At 46.1% G+C, this 27958-nt stretch overlaps 1 protein-coding gene across 5 annotated transcripts in view; it reads left to right on the top strand.

Moving 5' to 3' along the window:
* Window positions 1-27958, top strand: part of RNF130 (ring finger protein 130) — a 145215-nt gene that overhangs the window by 50943 nt on the left and 66314 nt on the right. For all 5 annotated transcript variants that reach the window (XM_036315153.1, XM_036315155.1, XM_036315152.1 and 2 more), the window contains exon 3: window positions 990-1240. In XM_036315153.1, the coding sequence (XP_036171046.1) occupies window positions 990-1240 (251 nt within the window). The remainder of the gene's footprint in view (window positions 1-989; window positions 1241-27958) is intronic.

Genomic DNA, 27958 nt, shown 5'->3' with positions numbered 1-27958 from the left:
GCAGAACCTCTGACAGCTGTGAGGAGCTGGAAGCAGCTTGATGCCCAACTCCTCCAGAGTGCTGGAGGTGGATTATCTCAGGAAGTTTGATTTCCCCCGGGCTCTGGTGTGAGCTGGAACGCCGCCTTCCTCCAGTCGGCCTGGACTTAGGACCAAAGTTAGTTTCAGTGTTCTTTTTTTAAAAATATATTTTTATTGGTTTTAGAGAGGAAGGAAGAGGGAGAAAGATATAGAAACATCCATGATGAGAGAGAATCATCGATTGGCTGTCTCCTGCACACCCCCTACCGGGGACTGAGCCTGAAACCCAGGCATCACACTGAGACCTCCTGGTTCATAGGTCGAACCAACCACTGGGCCATGCCAGCCGGCTCAGCTGTTCTTAATAAAAGATACCACCATTTGGCATTTTGCTGCTGTTAATTCAGTTACCAGATTTGTGTCCTAACGTTCAGTGCTATTATGCAGCTGCCCCGCCTGTTTTCTTTCTATTTCTTGTACTAGTTCTACACAACAGGTGTCACAGAAATGTTTCTAAGAATGATTAGTGTGAAAAGTACCAATTTTTGTACTATAAATAACGGCATTTTTTTCCTTTTCTGAAGGAGTTGGACTTCCTAAAGAGCATTTTAAGATGGAAAACATTTAACAAAGAAAACCTGCCATGATTTTATTACGTATTCTGTATTGTCTGTTTTCACATTTGACTGATATACTTTCTTTAAATATAGTTGTAATACAAGTTAATATGGCTCTTAACCCTGCAATTGTTTATGCTTTAAATATAAGTCTTAAGTGCTACAAAACAAATTCCTTTTCTCAAGTGGAGCCAGCATACATATACCCAACTGTGACTTCATTTCATTTAAAAAGTTGAATCTGAAAACTCTTGCTTTTAGCAGAAATTGTAGTATAGTTTTTCTAAGCATTTTTATGTATTTGATGTTCCTGTGATTTTTAAATGTATATGTATTTATTTTACATTACAGGCACTGGCGATATTATTGCTGTCATGATTACAGAACTGAGGGGTAAGGATATTTTGAGTTACCTGGAGAAAAACATCTCTGTACAAATGACAATAGCTGTTGGAACGCGGATGCCGCCAAAGAACTTCAGCCGAGGCTCTCTGGTCTTCGTGTCAATATCCTTCATCGTGTTGATGATTATTTCTTCAGCATGGCTCATATTCTACTTCATCCAGAAGATCAGATACACAAATGCTCGCGACAGGAACCAGGTGAGCCACCAGTACGCTAGTGATTGATGCTTACCAGCCATGGAGTTCGTAGATACCTGTTGTGATCGTACATAATACAAATATATTTTCACTTTTTAAAAAAGTTGTAACCTTCAGTCATTTTAATGTTGAAAACATATCCACACGAGTACTTTAAGGATATTTTAATTGCCTGCCTGGGGAAATTACTAAATTATAGTGATCACTTGGAGTATTTTAGGTAGATGGTTAGCTTAATATCATAATGTGATCTAGCTAATTCTAGTAACATGAAGAAATACAGAAAGTTGCGTATTTAAACTGGTAGCACTGGTTGTCAGTGGGAGGGGAAGGACGATACACATCTCTTTCCATGAGAATTTTGAACTGTGTATTATCTATTCAGAAAAAAATAAAACTGTTAAAAATCAGTTATCTATCCTATCTAAGTGTAGCCATGGGGTGCTGGTGACGGGAAGGACTGGCAGAAGAGCTGTATGACGATAGCCATCCTAGATAGCCCATTGACCAGCGCAGCCTGGGCGCTTGGTGGACTTCAAACGGGTGAGCAAAGACACGGGAAAGACAGGGTGCCTGCCGCTTGTAGTGGAGCCCCTACAAACAGAAGTCAGTATGTTTGTTACTTGAATGTCTGATGTGCTATAAGCAAAATATCCTCCCTGAGAGCTGAGTTCGTGGTATTAAGTCCCTGTCACAGCCTTAGGCTTTTCTCATAGGAAACTAAGAAGTGAATTGTTTGGAGGGCGGTTTGAAGCCAATTTTTATATAACGCCATCCTCTCTTTAAACAGCCCATACACATCCTTGGGTGGGAAGGAGGGGTGACGCTTTCATCCTTCCTCATTCTCAGGAAAGGAGCACAGACTTCGGTCTGGAACATGTGAGGACCTGAGTGAGATCCCGACCTTGCCACCAACTTGCCATAGTTCCTCCTGACAGTTTATTAGCTTCTCAGCTTGTTTCTTCACCTGAAAATCAGTATAAAACATCTGAAAACTACTTTATTGAATGTTTGTCTACCAGGCTCTGTGTAGTATCTTGTACCCCTTTAAAATTTTTTTATTATAATTTTTCTTTATAATTTCAGACTTACAGAAAAATTGCAAGAATAGTCTAAAGTATTCCCTTGCCCAGATTCTACAGCTGTTAACATTTTGCCATATATTTCCTTTTCTATGTGTATATTCATTTTTTTAACCATTTGAGAGTAAGTTTGGGATATGATGCCCCAAACTTAAATATTTCATTATGTATTTTCTAATATAGTACTGTTAATCTGATCTATAGATTTTTTCTGAGTTTTGTAAAATTGTCTTAATGATGTCTTTTGTAGCAAAGAAAACCCTGGATTATTCTATCAGATTATATGTTGCATGTACTAGTCATGTCTCTTTTTCTGTGTCATGACATTGACACTTATGAAGAGTTACTAGAGGCCCGGTGCACAAATTCGTGCACAGGTGGGGTCCCTCGGCCTGGCCGGCGATCAGGGCCAATTGGGGCCGTCTCACCCAGTTCCTGTCGGGGCCAATGGGGGCAGGCTGTCTGGGGAGGGACCATGGGAGGTTGGCCAGCAGGCCCCAACTGGGGCGTGTCCAGCCCTCTTGCTCAGTCCTGATTGGCTGGACCTCAGAAGCAAGCTGACCTACCGGTCGGAGCATCTACCACCTGGTGGTCAGTGCATGTCATAGCGACTGGTTAAGCAGTCAGCATATTACACTTTTATTATATAGGATAGGCCAGTTTTTGAGTTTGTCTGATGCCTGCTACTCCTTCATGATTAAATCCAGGTTACATGCATTTTTGTCAGCAATACCAGTCTTTTTTTTTTTTTTTTTTATATCACATTTAACTTTTATTTTCATACTTAGAGAGTCTCAATGTTTATTGAATAAATGAGAAATTAAAAGTCAGACAAACATTAAAGAAAATTAGTTAAAACCATTTACATTATTTTTAATATGAATATTAACTCCTTAAAAAACTGTATTTTCTTCAGCGTTAAGGCTGTCCATCTGGTGTCTCAGTGACACTGGCTCTACCAGATGCCGTTAAAGGGTTAAGTTTCCTCCCTTAGTAACAAAAAAAAGACTGACATATTCATTCCTGTATTCTGCCAGCATTTCCTAAACACCTACCACATGCCAGGAGCTTACAGAATAGAATGAATACGAGTGCCTTTTCCTCAGTACCAGGGAGAATAAAGCCTCAGAAAATATCGTCAACAATGTTTATTTTATTTGATTCTAGAGGTCACAGAAGAAAAATATCATCTGGTTAACTTTTTAGGATTTGGTGAGCAGGCAGGCACAGTAGATTATAATGGTTTAATACATTGTAGATATCTAGTGGGATGTCTGGTAAGTTCCACCAACTACAGGTAACATAATAAAAAAAAATAATGTCTTTTAAATATGATTCCTTCAAGGTCTTTTTAATAGACAAGCAATACCAGTCTTTTACATCTGCTGAAGTTTTGTTTTGTTTTAAGACAGGGAGGAAGAGAGAGAAAGAGAAACATCGACTGGTTGCCTCCTATACATGCCCCAACCAGGGATCAAACCCACGACCCCTGCCCTAACTGGTTTTGCTCAGTGGATAGAGCGTCGGCCTGTGGACTGAAGGGTCCCAGGTTCGATTCCGGTCAAGGGCATGTACCTTGGTTGCGGGCACATCCCCAGTGGGGGGAGGGGTGTAGGAGGCAGCTAATCAATGTTTCTCTCTCATCCATGTTTCTAACTCTCTATCCCTCTCCCTTCCTCTCTGTAAAAAATCAATAAAATATATTTTTTAAAAAAACAAACCCATGACCCTTTGGTGCAACCAACTGAGCCACACCAGCCAGGACTAAATTTTTTATTTTAAGACTAGAGGCCCGATGCCTGAAACTCATTCATGGGTAGGTTTTCTAGGCCTGGCCGGCGATCAGGGCCAATCTGTGGGGTGACCAGTGAGGCATTCGGGGGCCTCCTGCTGACACCCGCCTTGGCCGGCCTGGCACAGCCCTCTTGCCAGCCCCTCCTCCCAATTGCCCTGCTGCCAATCGTCGCCTCCCTTTGCGGGGCAACCGGGGGGCAATTGGGGGGACCCCCACTGGCACCCATCTTGGCTGGCCTGGAGCCTGTTGGCTGGGGGCAGCTCCTGCTTTGAGCGTCTGCCCCTGCTGGTCACTGCACGTACTAGCGACCGGTCATTTCACCGTTTGGTTGACTTGCATATTAGGCCTTTATTATATAGGATAGTTGTAGATTCAGATGCATTTATAAGAAATGAGACAGATCTCATATACCCTTCACCCATTTTCCTCCAGTGGTAAAATCTTACGTAACTAGTAAATACTCAACCAGAATATAGACATTGATACAATCCACTGATCTTATTCAGATTTCTCCAGTTTGACTTGTACTTGTGTATGTGTGTCTGTGTGTGTATTTATGTCTCCGCAATATCGGGTGACCACTACTGCAGTCAAGGTACAGGAGAGTTTGTCCCCAGGACCCCTTGTGCTATTCTTTTATAGCCACAGCCACCTACCGCCCTCTTACCTCCTACCTAATCCCTGACTACCACTAATCTGTCCCACACACTACTTTTTCATTTCAAGGATGCTATATAAAGAGAATCACATAATACTTAACCCTAGAGTTTGGACTTCTTCACCTAACCTAATTAATTCCTTTGAGATCCTTCCAAGTTGTGTGTATCAAAAGTTTATTCCTTTTTACTGCTCAGTGGTATTCCATGGATTGGATCTACCAAGATTTGGTTAACCAACTTGTTTCCAGTTTGGGGCTATCCTATCTAATAAAAGAGAAACATGGTAATTAGCTGTACCTCCGCTAGCCTTCCCATTGGCTAATCAGGGCGATATGCAAATTAACTGCCAGCCAAGATGGCGGCCAGCAGCCAGGCAGCTTGAAGCGAACATGAGGCTTGCTTGCTTCAGTGATAAAGGACTCCAACGTTCCCCACCTACAGCTGCCGGCCTCTGAGCTTGCAGTTTGAAACATTGTTACAAATATAGAAGCTAAACAAAACCCCAGAAACCTGCTTTCAGCCAGCCAGGATCTCAGAGCTGGAGTTGAAACAGTGTTTCGATTATAGAACCCAAACAAACCAGATACCTGCTTTCAGCAGCCGAGGCCTCAGAGCTGGAGCCAAGCCTCAGAGCTAAAGCTGGCCCAGAATAAAAAAAAGAAAAAAAGAAAAAAAGGAGAGACTGGGAGCTTCAGTCACCCGCCAGCCTGAAAACAGCCCTCAGCCCCTCACCCAGACTGGCCAGGCACCCCAGTGGGGACCCCCACCCTGAAGGGTGTGTGACCAGCTGCAAACAGCCATAATCCCCTCATCCAGGCTGGCCAGGCACCCCAGTGGGAACCCCCACCCTGAAGGGGATGTGACCAGCTGCAAACAGCCATCATCCCCTCATCCAGGCTGGCCAGGCACCCCAGTGGGGACCCCCACCCTGATCCAGGACACCCTTCAGGGCAAACCAGCCGGCCACCACCCGTGCAGCAGGCCTCTATCCTATATAGTCAAAGGGTAATATGCCTCCCAGCACCAGGATCAGCAGAGCCGCGAGGCCTCCCGGCACTGGGATCAGCGTGACAGGGGGCAGCGCCCAAACCCCCAGATCGCCCTGCGGCTCTGTGTGTGACAGGGGGCGGGGCCACAACCTCCCTATCTGCCCTGCTCTGTTGGTGACAGGGGAAGGCACCCCAAACCCCTGATCAGCCCTGCTCTGTGCCTGATAGGGGGGAGCTCCCCAACCCCCTGATTGCCCTGCGACTCTGTGTGTGACAGGCTGCGGCGCCCCAACCCCCTGATCGGCCCTGCTCTGTGTGTGACAGGGTGCAGCACCCCAACCCCCACCACGGGCCCTGCTCTGTGTGTGACGGGGTAGAGCCATAACCTCCCCATCGGCCCTGCCTGAGTGTGACAGTGGCGGTGCCCCAACCCCCTGATTGGCCCTGCTCTGTGGGTGATAGAGGGCAGCACCCCAAATCCCCCCCCCACAGGCCCTGCTCTGTGTGTGACAGGGTAGAGCCATAACCTCTCCTTCGGCCCTGCCCTGAGTGTGACAGGGTGCGACGCCCCAACCCCCTTATCCTCCCTGCTCTGTGTGTGACGGGGCAGTGCCCCAATTCCCCTATCGGCCCTACTCTGTGAGAGACAGGGGGGAGCTCCTCAACCCCCTGATCGGCCCTGCTCTGTGCATGACGGGGGGTGGCGCTGCAACCTCCCCATTGACCCTACCTTGAGTGTGACAGTGGGCGGTGCCCCAACCCTCCAATCGGCCCTACCCTGAGCGTGACTGAGGGTGGCATCGCAACCTCCCTATCTGCCCTGCTCTGTGCATGACAGGGGGCGGCGCCCCAACTCCCCAATCAGCCCTGCTCTGAGCCCGACCAGGGGCTGCACCTAGGGATTGGGCCTGCCCTCTGCCACCTGGAATCAGGCCTAGGCCATCAGGTCGTTATCTCCTGAGGTTGTCCTAGACTGCGAGAGGGCACAGGCCGGGCTGAGGGACCGACCCCCCCTCCCCCCCCGAGTGCACAAATTTTTGTGCACCGGGCCTCTAGTCCAATATAATAAAAGCCCAGCAACTGTTATGGTCTAAAAACCAGAACAACCACCAGCCAGACCACCAGCCTGTAGCTATGACAAGCACTGAGCCAGACCTTGCTGTGAACGCCCTGACAGCCCCAAATTCCATTCACCCAAACCCCTGACCCTGACAGGAGGGAGGAGGGAGCCAGATACCTGAACCCCTGACCCTGACAGCAGGGAGGCGGGAGTCCCATTCCTCCCAGAATCAGACGTTGGTCAGGTAGCTGTTGGCGCCCTGACTGCTCCAAATCCCATTCACCTGCACCTCAGACCCTGACAGCTGGGAGGAAGGAGCCGGATACCCGCACCCTGGACCCTGAAAGCAGGGAGGAGGGAGTCCCATTCCTCACGGAATCGGCCGTTGGTCAGCTTGCTGTCCGAGCCCTGACAGCCCCAATCTCGTTCACGCACACCTCGAACACTGACAGCAGGGAGGAGGTCAGCAGATCAGAGGATTCTGCTTATAGTGAACTAGTGGCCTGGTGCACGAAATTCGTGCACATTGAAAGGGAATTAATTAGAGGATGTGAGCGTGAGGCAGTCCGCATTTCTGAAATTCAATGACATGAATTTTAGCTATTACTTTGCCAAATAAATGGAATTTACAGATATCAGTTAAAAGAGCATTCAGCTTAATATTAAAAACTCTGGCTACCAAGTCAGGTCTGTTTTCAACTTTTTGCCAGCGTTGTAAATTGTTTGCAATATCTGCCCATTTAGGGTTGCATGTCATGGTTTTGAATAAATCGGGCTTGCCATAGTTTGTTAAAATTGCCATAGCATCCTGATATCACTGCTGCATATTTCTGGGACTACCCTCAAAAGATGATGGAAGTATTATCATTTTTACCAATCGGCACATTGTCATTTTCAGATCTAGATTTGAGATAATCCATCAAACCACTGTATTTTTCAACTCTCAACTTAGATTGGTTTGCTTTGATGAAATTTATCCGATTGGCCTCCATTTTTTAATATGAATCCATGATAAACTGTTGAGTTAATTTTCCTGCATTTAAAATAGGATTGAATGTGTCCCGCGCAGAGAGATGAAATCCATAATACTGCATTTGTGTGACTCGTGTCCTTACATTTTGTCTAGTATTATTGTCGATTACACTGTTGTCTCTGAGTCTTAATGCAATATCTGTTCCCCAACCTTTTTCACCATGTGGAAAAAGAATAGAATATGTCATTGCATCTAATGTAGGAAACAGGATACTGATTTGTTTCATTTTAGTGGCATTTGGATTATTGGGATCTGGTTTACAATGAATGAGCAAGTCCCTTTCAAAAGGAGGTTCTCCATCTTTGTTTCTGAAAATGATGGCAACCTTGGTTACACAGGAAAAATTATATCTACCTGGGTCACTGTTACGATCATATTTAATTGCCATTGTTACCTCTGTGGGAGCAATACCTTTTGCTGCTGCTTCAGATTGGGCTTCCTTTTCTACCTCATGTAGCATCTTGTACAATTTTGTTAATTCATTTATGTCATGCATGAGGTTGTTGATGTTGATCATGAGTCTTTCTGAGCAGCCCTGGTTTTTTGGCATTGCTAATCTTTTACTTGTAGCTTCAGCTGTATCCAAAAATAAAGAGTTGAGCAAACTTCTGAGAAATACCATCCAAAGGATGTAAAGTTCCAGTACAGTGATAAATTTGTCCGTGTATTCTAAAACAGTATGGCCCATATCCTGATGGTGATGCAATATTTGCACCCATGGAAGCAAAAGCAAAAGAACTATTTATGGAACAAATATTTTCCATGAAATTTTTACTGTCAGAATCTTTGTCATTAATCTTTTTAAATATGCTGGATAATCTGGAAAATATATATCATTTGGACAGACTTTATCTTTGCTACAACATCAAGTAAATTTCCCATCGGATGGTTTTTCATCAGAGAAATTTAGTGATAGGCAAAACTCACATCGAACAGTCATTCCACCACAACTATGTTCGAGAATTGCATCCTCATGTACTCCATTTTTGCTGAGAAGGCAGTTCCTACCAGAATTGGTAGTACTTGTTGATGACCCTTCCCTAGACATATTCTGTCGTCTCCACCACCTTCTTTCAACTTCAAAGGCACGTTGGTCTTTAGACATTTTCTGTCGATGACGCCGGTGTTTTTCAGCATCAGAGCAATGTTTTTCCAATAGCTGGTCTTCAGATACATTCTGTCGCAGGCGCTGCCTTCTTTCAAGATCAGACGTACGTTGCTCTTCAGACATTTTCTGTCGATAACGCCGGCATCTTTTGGCTGCAGAGCTACGTTGTATCAACAGTTGTTCTTTAGACATAGTCCCACCTCTCTACTGTCATGATCTGAGATGCAGGTGAATGAGAGTCCTGGCTTTCAGGCTGCTGAGGGCTGTCTGACCAATGGCTGATTCTGGCTGATTCCGAGGGGGTGGGACTTCCTCCTCCCTGCTGTCAGTTTCCACAGCTGTGATGAGGAAGCTGGGGTGACAGAGGGAGCCACGCCCTCCAAGCCACCCTCTTGCTCTGCTCTATGTCCAGCGGCCTCCTGCTCTGCCAAGTCTTCCAAACCTCCCACTCTCCGCCCACTCTCCTGCTCTGCTCTCCACTGGCGAAGGTTCCGGGAGCCCCTGGCTGCCGTTGCCTCCCAGGGTGCTTGACACCTGTGTATGCAAATTAGCCCACCATCTTTGTTGGGTTAATTTGCATGCTCACTCCTGATTGGTTGGTGGGTGTGGCTTGTGGGCATTGCAGAGGGATGGTCAGTTTCCACAGCTGTGGTGAGGAAGCTGGGGTGACGGAGGGGGCCATGCTTCCTCATCACAGCTGTGGAAACTGACCATCCAAAGATGGTCATTTGCATCTTTCTCTTTTATTAGTATAGAGAGGCCCAGTGCACAAAAATTTGTGCACTCAGCGGGGGGGTGGGGGGATCCTCCCTCAGCCCGGCCTGTGCCCTCTCACAGTCTGGGACCCCTCGGGGGATGTCCACCTGCTGGCTTAGGCCTACCCCCCCCTGGGGATCGGGCCTAAGCTGGCAGTCAAACATCCCTCCGGCAGCCATCAGAGGATGTCCATTTGCCAGCGGGGAGCAGGCCTAAGCTGTAGTTGGACATCCTTAGCACTGCTGAGAAGGTGGGAGAGGCTCCCACCACCACTGCTGTGCTGGCAGCCATCAGCCTGGCTTGGGGCTGAGCAGAGCTCTCCCTGTGGGAGCGCACTGACCACCAAGGGGCAGCTCCTGCATTGAGCATCTGCCCTCTGTTGGTCAGTGTGTGTCATAGTGACCAGTCATTCCCAGTTGTTCTGCTGTTAGGGTCAATTTGCATATTACCCTTTTATTATATAGGACTAGAGGCCGGTGCACAAAAATTTGTGCACTCGGGGGGGAGGGGGCGGTCCCTCAGCCCGGCCTGTGCCCTCTCGCAGTCTGGCAGGTCGGGTGATAACGACCTGCTGGCTTAGGCCTGCTCCCGGGTGGCACAGGGCAGGCCCAATCCCTAGGTGCAGCCCCTGGTCGGGCTCAGAGCAGGGCCAATTGGGGAGTTGGGGCGCCGCCCCCTGTCATACACAGAGCAGGGCAATCGGGAGGTTGTGATTCCACCCTCAGTCACGCTCAGGGTAGGGCCGATTGGGGGGTTGGGGCACCATCCCCTGTCACACTCAAGGCAGGGTCGATGGGGAGGTTGCGGCGCCATCCCCTGTCATGCACAGAGCAGGGTCAATCAGGGGGTTGGGGCATTTCCCCCTGGCACTCACAGAGCAGGGCCCATCAGGGGGGTTGGGACTCTGTACCCTGTCACGCACAGAGCAGGGCCCATCAGGGGGTTGGGGCACAGCCCCCTGTCACGCACAGAGCAGGGCCCATCAGGGGGTTGGGGCACCGCCCTCATCACCCACAGAGCAGGGCTGATCAGGGGGTTGGGGTCCCGCCACTCTCATACTCAGGCAGGGCTGATGGGGAGGTTATGGCTCTACCCCGTCACACACAGAGCAGGGCCGGTGGGGGGGGGGGGGGTACCGCACCCTGTCACACACAGAGCCGCAGGGCGATCAGGGGGTTTGGGCGCTGGCCCCTGTCACACACAGAGCCACAGGGCAATCAGGGGGTTGGGGAGCTCCCCCCTATCAGGCACAGAGCAGGGCTGATCAGGAGGTTGGGGCACCTTCCCCTGTCACCAACAGAGCAGGGCAGATAGGGAGGTTGTGGCCCCGCCCCCTGTCACACACAGAACCGCAGGGCGATTTGGGGGTTTGGGCGCTGCCCCCTGTCACGCTGATCCCGGTGCCGGGAGGCCTCAAGGCTCCGCTGATCCCGGTGCTGGGAGGCATATTACCCTTTTACTATATAGGGTAGAGGCCTGGTGCATGGGTGGGTGCCGGCTGGTTTGCCCTGAAGGGTGTCCTGGATCAGGGTGGGGGTCCCCACTGGGGTGCCTGGCCAGCCTGGGTGAGGGGCTGATGGCTGTTTTCAGGCTGGGGGTGACTGAAGCTCCCAACCGCTCCTTTTTTTCTTTTTTTTTTTCTGGGCCAGCTTTAGCTTTGAGGCTTGGCTCCAGCTCTGAGGCCTCCGCTGTTGAAAGTAGGTTTCTGGCCTTTGCTTACAATGTTGCGATCCTGCTGGCTGAAGCCCGGCAGGTTTCTGGGGTTTTGTTTAGCTTCTATGTTTGTTACATAGTTGCTTGCAGCTCAGAGGCCTGCAGCGGCAGGCGGGGAACGTTGGAGTCCTCCGTCACTGAAGCAAGCAAGCCTCATGTTAGTTTCAAGATGCCTGGCTGCCAGCCGCCATCTTGGCTGACAGTTAATTTGCATATTGCCCTGATTAGCCAATGGGAAGGGTAGCGGTTGTACGCCAATTCCCATGTTTCTCTTTTATTAGATAGGATGGTTAGTAAAACTTGGAGATGGCAAACTTGATAGCAGTTTTCATTTAGGAATGGATATTATTGAAATCCTCCATGAAATGATTTGTAATGGATCTATTATTGAAGCTACCATAGGAAATAGTATATCTATAGGTAATATTAAAAATATATCTAAACGTGCAATTCTTTATCCTAAAAATGAGCACGTTCATAAATTAAATAAAGAAATTTTGGATATACTCAGAGATTTTCACACCTACTTGAGTGTTGATTCCATCGATTTAACAGATGACGATGAAAAGGAAAATTTTCCCATCGAATTTCTTAATAGTATTACACCTTCGGGAATGCTGTGTCATAAATTAAAATTGAAAGTAGTTGCAATCATCATGCTACTGAGATATCTTAACACATTTTTTGCGTGTAGTTTTTATCGCGCACTAACAGGTGGCGCGGGCCATTTTTGCTAATTTTTTGACAAATGGCAACATTCAGTAAAATTACGATAACTTTAGTTTACGTATTTATACGTTACCCGCATTCTACCGCCAGTCTGTAAAAAAAGTATTAATACGTGTCCCGCGCCGCACTACTACCAGTCAACGTAAAACGTATAAATACGTTTCCCGCATACAATGTGTTAATAGTAAATGGGGTCTTTGTAATGGTACTAGATTTATTATCACAAGATTGCAACCTAACATAATCGAAGCTGAAGTATTAACAGGATCTGCAGAGGGAGAGGTGGTTCTGATTCTAAGAATTGATTTGTTCCCATCTGACACTGGCCTCCCATTTAAATTAATTTGAAGATAGTTTCCCATGATGCCAGCATTTGCAATGACAATTAATAAATCACAAGGACAAACTCTAGACGGAGTAGGAATATTCCTACCCAAACCTGATTTCAGACATGGTCAGTTATATGTTGCTTTCTCTTGAGCTCAAAGAGCGTGTGATGTTAAAGTTGTAAATACTTCATCACAAGGGAAATCAGTCAAGCACTCTGAAAGTACTTTTACTCTTAATGTGGTATACAGGGAGATATTAGAATAAGTTTAATCAATTTATCAGTCATTTGTATCAATGTTGTTTTTGTATCACGTTTTTGTTTTTATATCATGTTTTTGTTGTTTTTATATCATGTTTTATGTCATATCTTTATTATAGCATGTTGCTATTGTTTAATAAATTTATATACTATTTTCATATACATTTTACTACTTTTCTTTAATCTCTGAAACTTCTATATAGAGAAAGGGTGAATAGCGATATTAAAATATTTCTTCTAATTAATTCCCTTTCAATGTACACGAATTCGTGCACCAGGCCAGTAGTTATAAATAAAGTGACTATGAACATTCATGTACAGGCGTTTGTGTGGACATGAGTTTTCATTTCCCTGAAATTGGGGGTTATTATGGAAGCATTTATTTAATTTCGTAAGAAGCCCCAGTGATCACTCTCACATTCCCACTAGATACATTTCCCTGATCCAGTTCCTCCTTTGTATTCTTGATGACATTTGATGTTGTCACTCTTTTTATTTTGGCCGTTCTGGTAGGTATAGAATACCTCTTTTGTGGTTTTTCTTTACGTTTCCCTAATGGCTGCTGATGGTGAATGTTTTTTCATGCTATTTGCCAGCAGTATAACCTTTTCAGTGCAGTGCCCATTTATGTATTTTGTCCATTTTCCACTTGGGCTGTGTTTTTACTGTTGAGTTTTGAGAGTTCTTCATGCATTCCAGATACAAGTCCTTTGTCAGAATTGTGGTTTGCAAATATATTCTCCCAGTTTGTATCTTGTCTTTTCAACCTTTTAACAGATTCTTTTGAAAAGCAAAATTTTTAAATTTTGATGAGGTTCAATTTATTGATTTTTTTTCTTTTATGAGTCTTGGTTTTCTAGTCAAGTCTAAAGATTTCTTTTTCTAAAAGTATATAGTTATAAGTTTTATAGTTTTACATGTTACATTTAAGTTCATAATCCATTTTGAATTAATTTTTTTTTAATATATTTTATTGATTTTTTACAGAGAGAAAGGGAGAGAGATAGAGAGTTAGAAACATCAATGAGAGAGAAACATCGATCAGCTGCCTCCTGCACATCTCCCACTGGGGATATGCCCGCAATCCACGTACATGCCCTTGACCAGAATCGAACCTGGGACCCCTCAGTCCGCAGGCCGACGCTCTATCCACTGAGCCAAACCGGTTTCGGCTTGAATTAATTTTTATAGAAAGTGTGACGTTTAGGTTGAGGTTACTTATTTAGCTTATATATCTCCAATATTGCACCTTTTTCAAAAGTCAATTGGGCATATTTTGTGTGAGTATGTTTCTGGGTTTTCTCTTCCACCGATGTTCCTCTGTCCATACCACAATGTCTTGTCTGTATATTAGGCTTTGGTATTGGGTAGAGTGATTCCTCTCACTTTATCCTTATTTTTCAAGATTGTTTTAGCTATTCTTGGTCTTAGAGCCTCTCCATATAAAAATTTTGTGATCCTCACTTGAAGATATGTTTTTATTGATTTTTATAGAGAGGAATGGGGACAGAGAGAGGGAGAGAAACATTGATGTGAGAGAGAAACATCAGTTACCTCCCATATGTGCCCCAACTGGAGATTGAACCCACAACCTAGGTATGTGCCCTGACCAGGAATCGAACCTGCAGTCTCTTTTTTTTTTTAACATGCAATCTTTTGTTTACAGGATGACACTCCAACCAACTGAGCCATCTGGCCAGGGCTGTTCATACAAATTTAAGAATAAGCTTGTCTGTATCTCTGCAAAAAAAAAAAAAAAAATACACACACACACACACACACACACACACACACACACACACACACACACCACCCCTGCTGGGCTTTTATATGAATGCATTAAACCTATACATTAATGCTCTGGCTGGTGTGGCTCAATTGGTTGAGCATCTTCCCATGCACCAAAAGGTCTCCAGTTCAGTTCCTGGTCAGGGCATGATCCCCAGTAGGGGGTGTGCAGGAGGCAGCCTATTGATGTTTCTCACATCAATGTTTCTCTCTCTCTCTCTCTCTCTCTCCCCCCCTCCCTCTCTCCCTCTCTCTCTCACTCTCTCTCCCTCCCTCCCTCCCTCCCTCTCTCCCCTTTCCTTTCTCTCTAAAAAATCAATTAAAACATTAAATAAACCAATAAAGCCTATAGATTAATTTGGAGAGAATTGATATATTTACCATGTTGAATCTTCCAGTCTGTGAACTTTGCATTTTTTTCCATTTATTTAGGTCATTTTTTATTTTTTTTCTTCAGCACTTTATAGGTTTTAGCATACAGATCCTATATATGTTTTAGGTTTATACCTAAGAATGTAATTTTGTTTGGAGTGACCATTAACGGTAATATAAAGGTAAATGGACTGTAAGTGTGTTTTAATTTCAAGTTCTATATGTTCATTGTTAGTATATTGAAATGTGGTTCACTTTTTATTGTGCAACCTTGGTAAACTCACTTATTATTATAGACTAGAGGCCCGGTGCATGAAATCCATGCACTGGTAGGATCCCTAGGCCAGGCCGGCGATCAGGGCCAATCTATAGGGTGACCGATGGGGTGATTGGGGGGCCCCCGCTGGCACCTGCCTTGGCTGGCCTGGGGCCTACAGGTTGGGGACAGCTCCTGTGTTGAGCATCTGCCCTCTGGTGGATAGTATGCATCATAGTGACTGGTCGTTCCACCGTTCAGTCTATTTGCATATTAGGCTTTTATTATATAGGATTGATTACGTGGTATTTTCTTTATAAACCATCATGTTTATCTGCAAATAGGAACCATTTTATTTCTTCCTTTTCAATCTTTCTTTTCCTTGCCTTATTGAAATGGCTAGAATTTCCAGTACTGTTTTAAATAATGTGGTGAGAGTGAGCATTCTTGCCTGATCTTAGAGTAAAGGATTCAGTCTTTCATTATTAGTAATGTTGTTAGCTGTTGTGTTTATAGATGTTTATTACCAAGTTGAGGAAGCTCCTCTCTACTTCTAGTTTGCTGAGAGTTTTTATCACAAGTGTTGAATTTTGTCAAATGGTTTTATGTGTCAATTAATGTGATCATATATTTTTTGTTTGTTTTCTTCTTTAGCCTGTTGACATGGTGAATTGCATTCATTGATTTTTGAATGTTGAACCAGACTTGCATACCTTGACTAGCACATGATCTGGCCTTGCATACCTATAATAAATCCCACTTGGTTATGGTATATAATTTTTTGTGCATTGCTGGATTCTATTGGCTGATATTTTGTTGAGTTTTATAGATACTAGTTTGGGTGGGGATTCTAAAAATTGGATCTGTTTAATAGTTAAAAGACTATTCATGTTGTCTGTTTCATCTTTATTGAATTTTGGTGATTTTGGCATTTGAGGAATTGGCCCATTTTTTTAAAAAAATATATTTTATTGATTTTTTTGCAGATAGGAAGGGAGAGGGATAGAGAGTTAGAAACATCGATGAGAGAGAAACATTGATCAGCTGCCTCCTGCACACTCCCTACTGGAGATGTGCCTGCAACCAAGGTACATGCCCTTGACCGGAATCGAACCTGGGACCCTTGAGTCCGCAGACTGACTCTCTATCCACTGAGCCAAACCGGTTAGGGCTGGCCCATTTTTCATATAGCAAATTCATAGCATAGTTTTTCATAGAATGCCCTTGTTCTCCTTTTGATGGCTGCAGTATTTGTATCAGTATTCCCTGTTCATTCCTGATTTTCATGGTTTGTACCTTTTCTTTTTATCTTTGTCAGTTATGCTAGAAATTTCTAGATATTATTGATTTTTTTTCCAAAGAACCAGCTTTTTTCCATTTCATTTTTAACATATGAACTTAGGTTATTTCTTTGAAACCTTTGTCTTTCTAATGTAAGCATTTAGTGATGGACATTTTTCAGCACTACTTCAGCTGTGTCCCACATACTTTGATATTCTGTATTTTCATTTTTATTCAATAATATGTAATATTTTCTTTTGAGACTTTCTCTTTGACCCTTGTATTATTTAGAAGCATGTTTTTTTAAATTTTCACTTGTTTGCTGTTGTCTCTTACTGGTTTCTAGTTTGATTCCATTATAATCAGAGAAATACCCTGTCTGATTTCAGTTCTTTTAGATTTGTGGAGGTTTGTTTTAGACCCAGGATGTGGTCGGGCTTGGTAAATATTCCCTTGGTGCTTGGAAAAAATGTGTGTTTTGCTGTTGGGTGGAGTGTTCTATTGCTGGCAGTTAGATCGGTGCCGTCAGCTCACTTCTGAGAAAAGGTGAGGTGGAAAGGTCACCTTCCACTGTTGTGGGAAGAGGGCTGCATCTTTCATTGGTTTTTGGCTGGAGTAGGCAGGTATAGGCTGCTCTTCCTGGTACTTTGGCTACAAGAAGCCGGCTTTCCCTCCCAGTTGGTCTGTTCTGTCTGCAGCTGCAGATGGAGGCTTCAGCAGCACGTTGTCTGGGAAAGATGAGGCCGTAGGAAAGCCAGGGAACGCGCTGGCCTGTGCTCCTCACGTCTCCAGGTCCTGCAGCAGCCCTTTCAGAGGCTCCCTGTGCCCGTGTGGGTCTGGTTCCGGGGTTTTAGGTATGAGCGGATGGCCTGAATCCCCTACTACCTCACAATGAAGAACTCTTAGATGAAAGTGTTAACTGATCTAAAATATGCTACTTCCATAGATAAGATTATTTTATATACATGTATGAAATCAGATTTACAGCCTTAAAATAGAATGCATCAGTTTTACAGGATTTTTGACAAAATGAATATATGTGAAATCAAATTCTAATGAATGGAGGAATACAGAGGCAGATCAACACTAGCAAAATGACGGCATTTGTGTATTTATCATAAAAGCACCTGACAAATTCTGTCTAACGATGTTTGAAGAAACTAGACGTTAGTTGAAGTTCTTCTGTGATGTTGCTTCATTTTTAAATTAAAATTTTGAACGCCATAATACATGAGCATGATTTTTAAAAGTAAGTAGTAGCACAAGGCTTTGTTCCTTGCCCAGTCTTTTCCTACTCCTAACTCTGTTTTCCCAGAGACAAGTCACCCCTTTCAACTCCTTTATCTGTTCCCTGTCCTATGAACTTCAGATATCTAAGTAGCATGCTATATTCCTTTTTAAAAAATAAAGATTGTTAATATGATACTATTATAAAACACTAAAAGTAAAATGATCAAGAATTGCTCTGAAATGGTGCTCTTGACAAAAAGCCCTTACAATGGAGGGTTGAATGTAGCATCTCAAGGACTTTTCAGAGAGCGGATGGTTCGCCCCAGGAGCCTGCTGTGTGACCGTGTGCTTTAATTAGCACTGGCCGGGCCTGTGTGCGGTGGGTTCGGCGCGGTCACCATCTGGTGCAGGCCACAAATGGGAACTTGCTTCCCAGCGCTCGTTTGCAGCTGACGGCATGCAGGCTTCCAGAGCATTCTTCTCCAGGCGCAGCTGCCGTGGAAAGTGATGTTCTGACCTCCCTTCCTCCTCGCGTTTTTCCTAACGTTGAGAAACACTCGACAAAAATTATGTGGCATAAAAAGCTTAGTTTATTAAAGTTTAATAAGAAGGTGGAAACCTTTGGCTCTTTTAAAAAGGAAGCCAGCACTATCAGCAGAGGAAACACTGAGTTTAAGGAGCGACTCCTTGTCGCCCATAAACTGTCATCAGGAAGCAGCCTTTTGTACAGAATATGCTACCGAGAGCCGTGCGTTGTCAATAACCTTCTAAGCACAGCGCATTGCACACAATTGACACCATTTTACCTGTGAAATCAGAGTCTAAGGCTTTGGCTTTTCAGTATCCTGCTGAGTGTCTATGGTTTGCTCTTTCTGAAAAACCGCTAGAACCCACCCAAATAAGTGCAAATAGCTCCGATGATGGCTCACGGAAAACTTAAACCTTCTCGCGAGTCAGTGATTGTTGTTACACAAGAGGATGGCTGTTCGGTATGTTTATGTTGAAAGGGTGCCTGAGGTTTTTCTGAGAAATGTAAACTGCTTCAGAATTACGTGGTTAATATTACACCTTTATTCCCACGGTAGTCAGGTTTGATTCCCAAAAAGAATAATAGATTTTAATTTTACTGTTGAAGAATAGGGCAGATATAAAAAAAAATTCCATGACCTAATGGACTCCTGAGTTTAGAATGTCCCCTAATGGAAATTCTCTTTGAAAATGCATACAGTTAAAACTTTTTAAAAATATATTTTTATTGATTTCAGAGAGGAAAGGAGAGGGAGAGAGAGAGAGATAGAAACATCAATGATGAAAGAGAATCATTGATCACCTGCCTCCTGCACGCCCCACACTGGGGATCAAGCCTGCAACCCAGGCATGTGCCCTTGACTGGGAATTGAACCGTGACCCCCAGTTCATAGGTCAACGCTCAACTACTGAGCCACGACGGCCGGGCCGGTTAAAACTTTTTAATGCTCCTTGGCAAAATGTGTGTACAGTATTCTTAGACTTAATAAATATCTCAGGTTTACTGGAACAAAAAATGCTTTTGTTGCCTATTTTTCTCTTGGAAGGCAGCTATTTGGAGATGCACTTGCATGTGAGTGTAGACGAGGATGGCTAATACTTTGCATATATACCATTGATCTTTGAAAAATGATGGGTTCAAAAGATCTCCCTTCCAAAGTTGGGGGGGGGGGGGGAGTTCTGCACACTGTCAGGATTTTCCCCTAGGAAAATACTATGCAGTCAAAAGAAATAGACTTCTTCTGTCACTCATTGTTGGATGGTAGATTGAATTTTATTGTGTTTATTAGGGATTAACAATCCCAGAAGAACTGGGAAAGGAAAATAGATGTTTAAGTTGAGAATGTATTATTTTACTACTTTTTTAATATACTGCAATAACTGTCTTTTTTGTTTTATGTCCTGCTACTGTGATCCATTTACATAAATACCACTTTCTATAGAGAGACTATGTGCCTTTTAAACATTATACATCAAGAGTTAAAGATTTTGTTTTTCTAGCACTAAATATGCCCTTGAGATTAGAGTGTTTCTAAGACATTTATTTTTACACTAGAGGCCTGGTGCACAAAAATTTGTGCACTCGGCAGGGGGGTGTCCCTCAGCCCGGCCTGTGCCCTCTCGTAGTCTGGGACCCCTAGGGGGATGACCACCTGCTGGCTGAGGCCTGCTCCCCGGGGGATTGGGCCTAAGATGACAATCAGACATCCCTCTGGAAGCCCGGCAGCCCTCGGGGGGTGTCCACTTGCCAGCGGGGAGCAGATCTAAGCTGCAGTCAGACATCCTTAGCGCTGCTGAGGAGGCAGGAGAGGCTCCCACCACCACCACTGTACTGGCACCCATCAGCCTGGCTTGTGGCTGAGCAGAGCTCCCCCCTGTGAGAGCGCACTGACCACCAGAGGGCAGCTCCTGCATTGAGCGTCTGCCCCCTGGTGGTCAGTGTGTGTCATAGTGACCAGTCATTCCCAGTCCTTCTGCTGTTAGGGTCAGTTTGCATATTACCCTTTTACTATATAGGATAGAGGCCTGGTGCACGGGTGGGGGCCAGCTGGTTTGCCCTGAATGGTGTCCCGGATCAGGGTGGGGTTCCCGCTTGGGTGCCTGGCCAGCCTGGCTGAGGGTCTGATGGCTGTTTTCAGGCTGCTCGCACCCCCTTTAGGGTGGGGGTCCCCACTGGGGTGCCTTGCCAGCCTGGATGAGGGGCTGGTGGCTGTTTTCAGGCAGGCCAAGCCTGCAACTGAAGCTCCCAGTCTCTCCTTTTTTTCTTTATTTTTTTTTATTCTGGGATTTATTTACCTTCTGTAATTGAAACTTTGTTGCAGCTCCAGCTCCGAGGCCTGCTGGCTGAAAGCAGGTATCTGGGATTTGTTTAGCTTCTATAATTGCAACATTGTTGCTTAGAGTGCAGCTCAGAGCCCAGCCACGGCAGGCGGGGGACCTTGGCTTCCTCCATCACTGGAGCAAGCAAGCCTCATGTTTGCTTCAGCTGCCTGGCTGCTGGCCGCCATCTTTGTTGGCAGTTAATTTGCATATCACCCTGATTAGTCAGTGGGAAGTGTAGCAGAGGTATGGTTAATTACCATGTTTGTCTATTATTAGATAGGATACTGGGTGGGGGTTTAGCATCAGGCCTGGCATGTCACACTGACTCAGTAACTGCTTAAATGAATTAAAGAATGAATTATTGGGAAAGCATACAGGTGCCATCAAAATATTGTGTGGGATAAGAGTTACTGGTGAGGTTAGATTGATATTACTCTAGACAAGTCAGGGTGCTTTGCAGAGGAGGCAGTGACATTTGAGCTGAATTTTAAAGGATGAATAAGACTTCATCACAGAGAGACTGGAAGGAAAGTCGGGCAAGGGGCTATTTTCCTCAGAGCAGTGGAAGGAGAAAAGGAGAGACAGGAGAGGTGAACAACATCAGGAGTGGTGGGAGGAGACCGAGACTGTGCGCCGACACTGGACTAGCCTGTCGGCACTCGGAGACGAAGGCCTTGAATCTCATGCTGAAGAATTTAGACTTTGTTCTCTAAGCAGGAAGGAGTCATCAGAGGTTTTCAGCAGTGGAGCAATATAAGATTTTATTTTTAAATGGGAAAAGCTTAGGAGAAAGGAGCTCTTAAAGGGAAATATTGAAAAGCAAAAGAAGATAATATTAATAAAGGCAGTTTGTGCAGAGAGCTGGGGAGAAGGGGCATAGGTAGATGTTTCCCTTGGAAAAGCATGAGGATGCTTTTTTCGAGACAGGAAAGGTGGTAGTGATGATAGTGAATGGAAGCGGCTGCAGACTACAAGGCAGGTTCAGGAAAACTACACTCCCAGCACCTGCATTTCACGTTGTTTAAAGGCAGAACCAGCTGGATGCTGACAGATCTCATTCCGTTCCTGTGGGAGAGCTCTGGTAACGTAAACAGGGACCTGAGGGAGTCTCCTTGAAGGGACCTGTCCTCAATATATTGGGAACCCTCTGTCTTTGAGCAAATGGTTCCCATTAGATTAAGCAGTGTGAGCTGTTTTACGCTGTTTTACGCTGTTTTCTACCAATGTAAAGCTTTTGGCACTCGGTGTCCCACTATAGAGTAGTGTTCACAGGGTATTACTGGTGTCTTTAACCAGGTGAAATGAGATAACCTGGCCCCTGGCGATCGGTATCCCTGTGTATTTGCAGTATGAGAGGTCTTTAAGCATTTACAATGGGAATGCTTTAGGACCAGAAAGTCAGGAGACCTCCGATTCTGGCCCCAGCACTTTCACCAACTTTAGGCAGGTCACCTCAGCTCTCTCTGGGCTTGGAGTTTCTGCTTTGTAAACTGATGCGTCCCTGTGGCTTTGTCCCATTCTGATATTCTGTGTTGGGCAAGGTGGAAACTTGAGTAGTTTTCTTACCTAATGACTAGGGCACAGTCAGAAGTACCGAAAAGGATTTAGTGGAAATGCTTTGGGCATTAGGGTTAATTGTTTATACTTAGTACTAGAGGCCCGGTACACAAAAATTTGTGCACTCGGGGGGGAGGGAGGGTCCCTCAGCCCGACCTGTGCCCTCTCGCAGTCTGGGACCCCTCGGGAGATAACGACCTGCTGGCTTAGGCCTGCTCCCGGGTGGCAGAGGGCAGGCCCAATCCTTAGGTGCAGCCCCTGGTCGGGCTCAGAGCAGGGCCGATTGGGGAGTTGGGGCGCCTTCCCCTGTCATGCACAGAGCAGGGCAGATTGGGAGGTTGCAATGCCACCTTCAGTCACGCTCAGGGTAGGGCCGATTGGGGGGTTGGGGCACCGCCCCCTGTCACACTCAAGGCAGGGTCGATGGGGAGGTTGCGGCGCCACCCCCTGTCACGCACAGAGCAGGGCCCATAAGGGGGGTTGGGGCTCCGTACCTTGTCATGCACAGAGCAGGGCCAATCGGGGTTGGGGCGCTGCCCCCTGTCACTCACAGAGCAGGGTCAATCAAGGGGTTGGGGAGCTCCCCCCCTGTCATGCACAGAGCAGGGCCGATAGGGGAGTTGGGGCACTGCCCCCTGTCACACTCAGGGCAGGGCGGATCAGGGGGTTGGGGCGCCACCCTCTATCACCCACAGAGCAGGGCCGATCAGGGGGTTGGGGCGCCGCCACTGTCACACTCAGGGCAGGGCCGATGGGGAGGTTATGGCTCTACCCCATCACACACAGAGCAAGGCCCGTGGGGGGGGGGGGCGCGTTGGGGCGCCACCCTCTATCACCCACAGAGCAGGGCCAATCAGGTGGTTGGGGCGCCGCCACTCTCACACTCAGGGCAGGGCCGATGGGGAGGTTATGGCTCTACCCCGTCACACTCAGGGCAGGGCCCATTGGGGGGGGGATTGGGGCACCGCACCCTGTCACCCACAGAGCAGGGCTGATCAGGGGGTTGAGGCGCCGCACCCTGTCACACACAGAGCCGCAGAGCGATCAGGGGGTTGGGGAGCTCCCCCCTATCAGGCACAGAGCAGGGCTGATCAGGGGGTTGGGGCGCCTTACCCTGTCACGAACAGAGCAGGGCGGATAGGGAGGTTGTGGCCCCGCCCCCTGACACACACAGAGCTGCAGGGCGATCTGGGGGTTTGGGCGCTGCCCCCTGTCACGCTGATCCCGGTGTCGGGAGGCCTCTGGGCTCCGCTAATCCCGGTGCTGGGAGGCATATTACCCTTTTACTATATAGGATAGAGGCCTGGTGCATGGGTGGGGCTGGCTGGTTTGCCCTGAGGGTGTCCTGGATCAGGGTGGGGGTCCCCACTGGGGTTCCTGGCCAGCCTGGGTGAGGGGATGATGGCTGTTTGCAGCTGGTCACACACCCTTCAGGGTGGGGGTCTCCACTGGGGTGCCTGGCCAGCCTGGGTGAGGGGATGATGGCTGTTTGCAGCTGGTCACACACCCTTCATGGTGGGGGTCTCCACTGGGGTGCCTGGCCAGTCTGGGTGAGGGGCTGAGGGCTGTTTTCAGACTGGGACTGAAGCTCCCAACTGCTCCTTTTTTTCTTTTTTTATTCTGGGCCAGCTTTAGCTCTGAGGCTTGGCTCCAGCTCTGAGGCCTCTGCTGCTGAAAGCAGGTATCTGGTTTGTTTTCGGTTCTATAATCGAAACTCTGTATCAACTCTAGCTCTGAGATCCCAGGCTTGCTGAAAGCAGATTTCTGGGGTTTTGTTTAGCTTCTATATTCATTACAATGTTTCTTAAACTGCAGGCTCAGAGGCCGGCAAAGCAGGTGGGGAACGTTGGTTTCCTCCGTCACTGAAGCAAGCAAGCCTCATGTTCAGTTCAAGCTGTCTGGCTGCCGGCCGCCATCTTGGCTGGCAGTTAATTTGCATATCTCGCTGATTAGCCAATGAGAAGGGTAGCGGTCGTATGCCAATTACCATGTTTCTCTTTTATTAGATAGGATAGTGAGTCTCAAGCTTTAGTATGCGAAAGAATCATATAGAGGCACTCCTCCTCCTCCTCCTCCTCCTCCGCCTCCTCCTCCTTCTCCTCCTCCTTCTCTTCTCACTCTTCCTTCCCCTCCCACACCTCCTCCCTCTCCCACCACAACAACTCCTCTTTTTTCTCCTCCTCCTGTTTCTCCTTCTGTTATCAGTGGAAGTGGGATATCCTTTTCCCCACTAAGGGCTGGGAATGGAGTCCTTATGATATCTTGAGAAAAAGAGTTTTCTGAGACTCATACCGGAGGATGAGTGGCTTTTATTTGCATGGAATTACATCCCTGGGTTTTCAAGATCCCATTGCCCTTAATCCAGTCCTGGAAGAAGTATAACTGGGGCCTCAGTAGAGCTGGAAGCAAAGCCAGTGTCCAGAGGTTCTGCTCCTTGTTGCAGCCAGCTGCAGTGAGCTCCAGCTCAGCATCGGCTAGTGCAGTCCATTCTGCACTAGCAGAATGGCCGGGGGGTCCATGTGGCAATAGGCCATGTCGGGAATGTAGGGGAGCCAAGAGAGCGTGCCTCCTACACAAGAGTCCCAAGAAAACCAAGATCGCATGATGGCCAAGAGAGCCAGGAGCACACGAGGGCCAAGGAGCGAGCTCCTTTGTTTAGGGACTTCAGTATCTCAAATCTTTGCTCATTTGAAGTGGCCACGCCTACTTTGACCAGTGACCTCTTCCCAGGTGTGACTGACAGCAAGCACCTTCGCTAGTCCCTCCAGCTTTACTGGACATGCGTCAATCCTCCCAGTCCAGTCCTTCCCCCTTCAATTCTTCAGGGACGAGACTGGTGGCTCCCTGGAGAGTGTAAGGCTGTAGCTTCCTGGTGAATATGCCTAAATGACATGCTTAATTTTTGGCCTTCCCTTTCTCCTTTCCTGTTATTAATAACTAGGTCAATTACAACGGCATCACCACTGCTCCTCCTGCTCCTTCCGCTCCAGCTCTTCCTCCTCCTCCTCTTCCCTCCTCTTACCCTCATTATCCTTCTTTTCCTGGGGGCACACTTTAAAACTGCAAATTCCCAAGACGCCTCTCTCCAGTCTGATTGGGGAAGTTTGGATTGGACCTATTTATCAGCTTTCGATCTGGGCACATCACTTAATCTCTCTGTGTCTCAGTCTCCTCTTCTACAAATGGGAATAATGTAGTTCCTTTCTCATAAAATGATTGTGAGGATTATATGAGTCAGTACATGTGAGGAGCTTAGAACCTAGCACATTGTACGTACTGAATAAATCTTAGTTGCTATGCATGTCATCTTTGTTTCATATTATTAAGCATTTGTGGTAGATTTAAAACATTTGCTCATAGTCCGACCAGCTTGCTCAGTGGTTGAGCATCGACGTATGAACCAGGAGGTCGCGGTGCAGTTCCTGTCAGGGCACATGCCGGGTTGCATCCCCAGTGTGGGGCGTGCAGGAGGCAGCTGATCAATGATTCTCTCTCATCATTGATGTTTCTATCTCTCTCTCCCTCTCCCTTTCTGTCTGAAATCAATAAAAATATATTTTTTTAAAAAACAAACATTTGCCCGTGGACCACACCTTGAAAAACAGTTACTTAATGGCATGGTGGTCAGGTGAAGGTAAGGGGCCTTCATGAAAAAAATGATCTTCACAAAAGGAATTTGTGCTTCACCTTAGATCAGCCGTTCTCAACCTGTGGGTCACAATCCCTTTGGGGGTCGAACGACCCTTTCACAGGGGTCGCCTAAGACCATTGGAAAACACATATACAATTACATATTGTTTTTGTGATTAATCACTATGCTTTAATTATGTTCAACTTGTAGCAATGAAATTGGGGGTCACCACAACATGAGGAACTGTATTAAAGGGTCGCGGCATTAGGAAGGTTGAGAACCACTGCCTTAGATATTTGAGAGTCAGCAAGACACTAACAGCATTACAACCTAGTGAGGGGGAGGGGAAGTAGTGGCTTGTAGACAGTAAGTGAGAGACCACAATCATAGCGAGACATACCTGTCAAAAGTGGCAGGAAATGTTGAGAGATTTAAAACTCAAGGGATGATCCATAAGAAGGTAGTAACAGAAGCCAAGTCCAAAGAAAAATATTACCGTGAAGATATGTGACATTAATATCAAACACAGAGAAAAGATGTTCGGAAGTGGAAGGGGTGATATGTCCAGGAATTGGTGGGTGATACCTAATGTACACACGCTACCTGAATCCCTAGCATCTTGCTGAAGGCTGCACACCTGCTCCCGCAGTGCCGGCTCTCCTCTCTCTGATACTCCCCAATCGGATGTGATGCCACACCTCACTAGAAAGCTGGGACAGCCATCCATGACTCCCTTCTCATGCCCCCACGTCCGTCAGTCACTAGGTTCTGTCACTTTTACCTCCTAAATGGTTCTTAACTTTGTCCAGTCCCCTCCCCACCTCAGTTTGCCTAATTCAGGTCCTCCTTTTCTCGCTGAAATACTAGACCCTACCTGGTCTCGCTGCCCCCTGGTCTTTCCTATGTTACATTCTGCTCAGGAAGCCAGATCTGAATTCTCCAAAATTCAGATCTCCTATGGAATCTTGTGTTTAAAATTCTTCAGTAGAATTCTGATCTGAACACCAGGGAAGCAGTAGATATTTTTTTAATCTCCCCAAATCTCTTTTTTAAAATACAAGAGCTTCTAGCACAGCAAAAAGAAACCCCACAGACAGGATAGGGATGCCAAGCAGCATGGCACCTCCAAGAACTCCCGGAAAAGGAGTGATCAGGCCACACACTCCAGGCAGCCTGAAGACCAGCGCTGCAGCTCCGAGGAAGGAAGCCAGGGGAAGAAGAGGGGCCCTGAGAATGAAAACCCAGGAACTGGGAGAAGAGTTCGCTCTGAGGGAAAGCCTGAGCAGGTAGATCTGAGAACAGCTGTGAGACAGAGGTGGCACCACAGACTCTTAATTCGTGAACAAGTGAGGAAGACCTTGGAACCCAATTGGGAACGTCAGAGGTACCGAAGGTGGCGGGGCAGCCGCGGCCCTGGAGCATACATGCGCACACACTCAGACTGAAAGCCAGCGTCTTACTCACTGGATGAATGTATACACATTTCATGTTACGCTGGTGTGCTGCTCTGCTCTCCGATAAGCGGCAGGTGTTGGCCAAAGCAGTGAGATGCATAAGACTTGGAAAAGTATCTCTATTTTCCATTGATCTGAAAATCTCAAAAGAATCAATAGAATAACTACTACAAACAGAAAAGATTTAGTAAAAGAATGGAATATAGTCCTAGCTGGTTTGGATCGAGCTCAGCCCAAGGACTGAAGGGTCCCAGGTTCGACTCTGGTGAAGGACATGGACGTTGGTTGCAGACTCGATCCCCAACCCTGGTTGGGGCGTGTGCAGGAGGCAACCAATCAATGTATCTCTTTCACATCGATGTTTCTCTCTCTCTGTATCTCCCCCTCCTTTCCACTCTCTCTAAAAATCAATGGAAAAATATCCTCGGGTGAGGGTTAACAAAACAACAAAAAAGAACAGAATATAAAATTAACATGCAGAAATAATCGGAAGATATAATGAGAGGGGAGGCACCATTTACAACTGGATGGAAGGATGGACAGACGGATAGACAGCCAGATGGATAGAGAATTAATCTAGGTATCAACTTAACAAAACTATAAAATTTATGTGAGAAAAACTACAAAACACTCCTGAAAGACCCAGGGATGTACTTAAACAAATGGAAAAGACATACTTTGTTCCAATTGAATATACACATTCAATAAAGTAAAGATGTCAGTTTTCCTTAAGTTCATTTATAATTTGATCCCAATAAAATTACCTTCACATATTTTGGGGGGTTG

Source organism: Myotis myotis, unplaced genomic scaffold (genome assembly GCF_014108235.1).
Source record: "Myotis myotis isolate mMyoMyo1 unplaced genomic scaffold, mMyoMyo1.p scaffold_m19_p_6, whole genome shotgun sequence".
Lineage (NCBI taxonomy): Eukaryota > Metazoa > Chordata > Mammalia > Chiroptera > Vespertilionidae > Myotis > Myotis myotis.
This window is presented reverse-complemented; position numbering and strand designations above follow the sequence as displayed.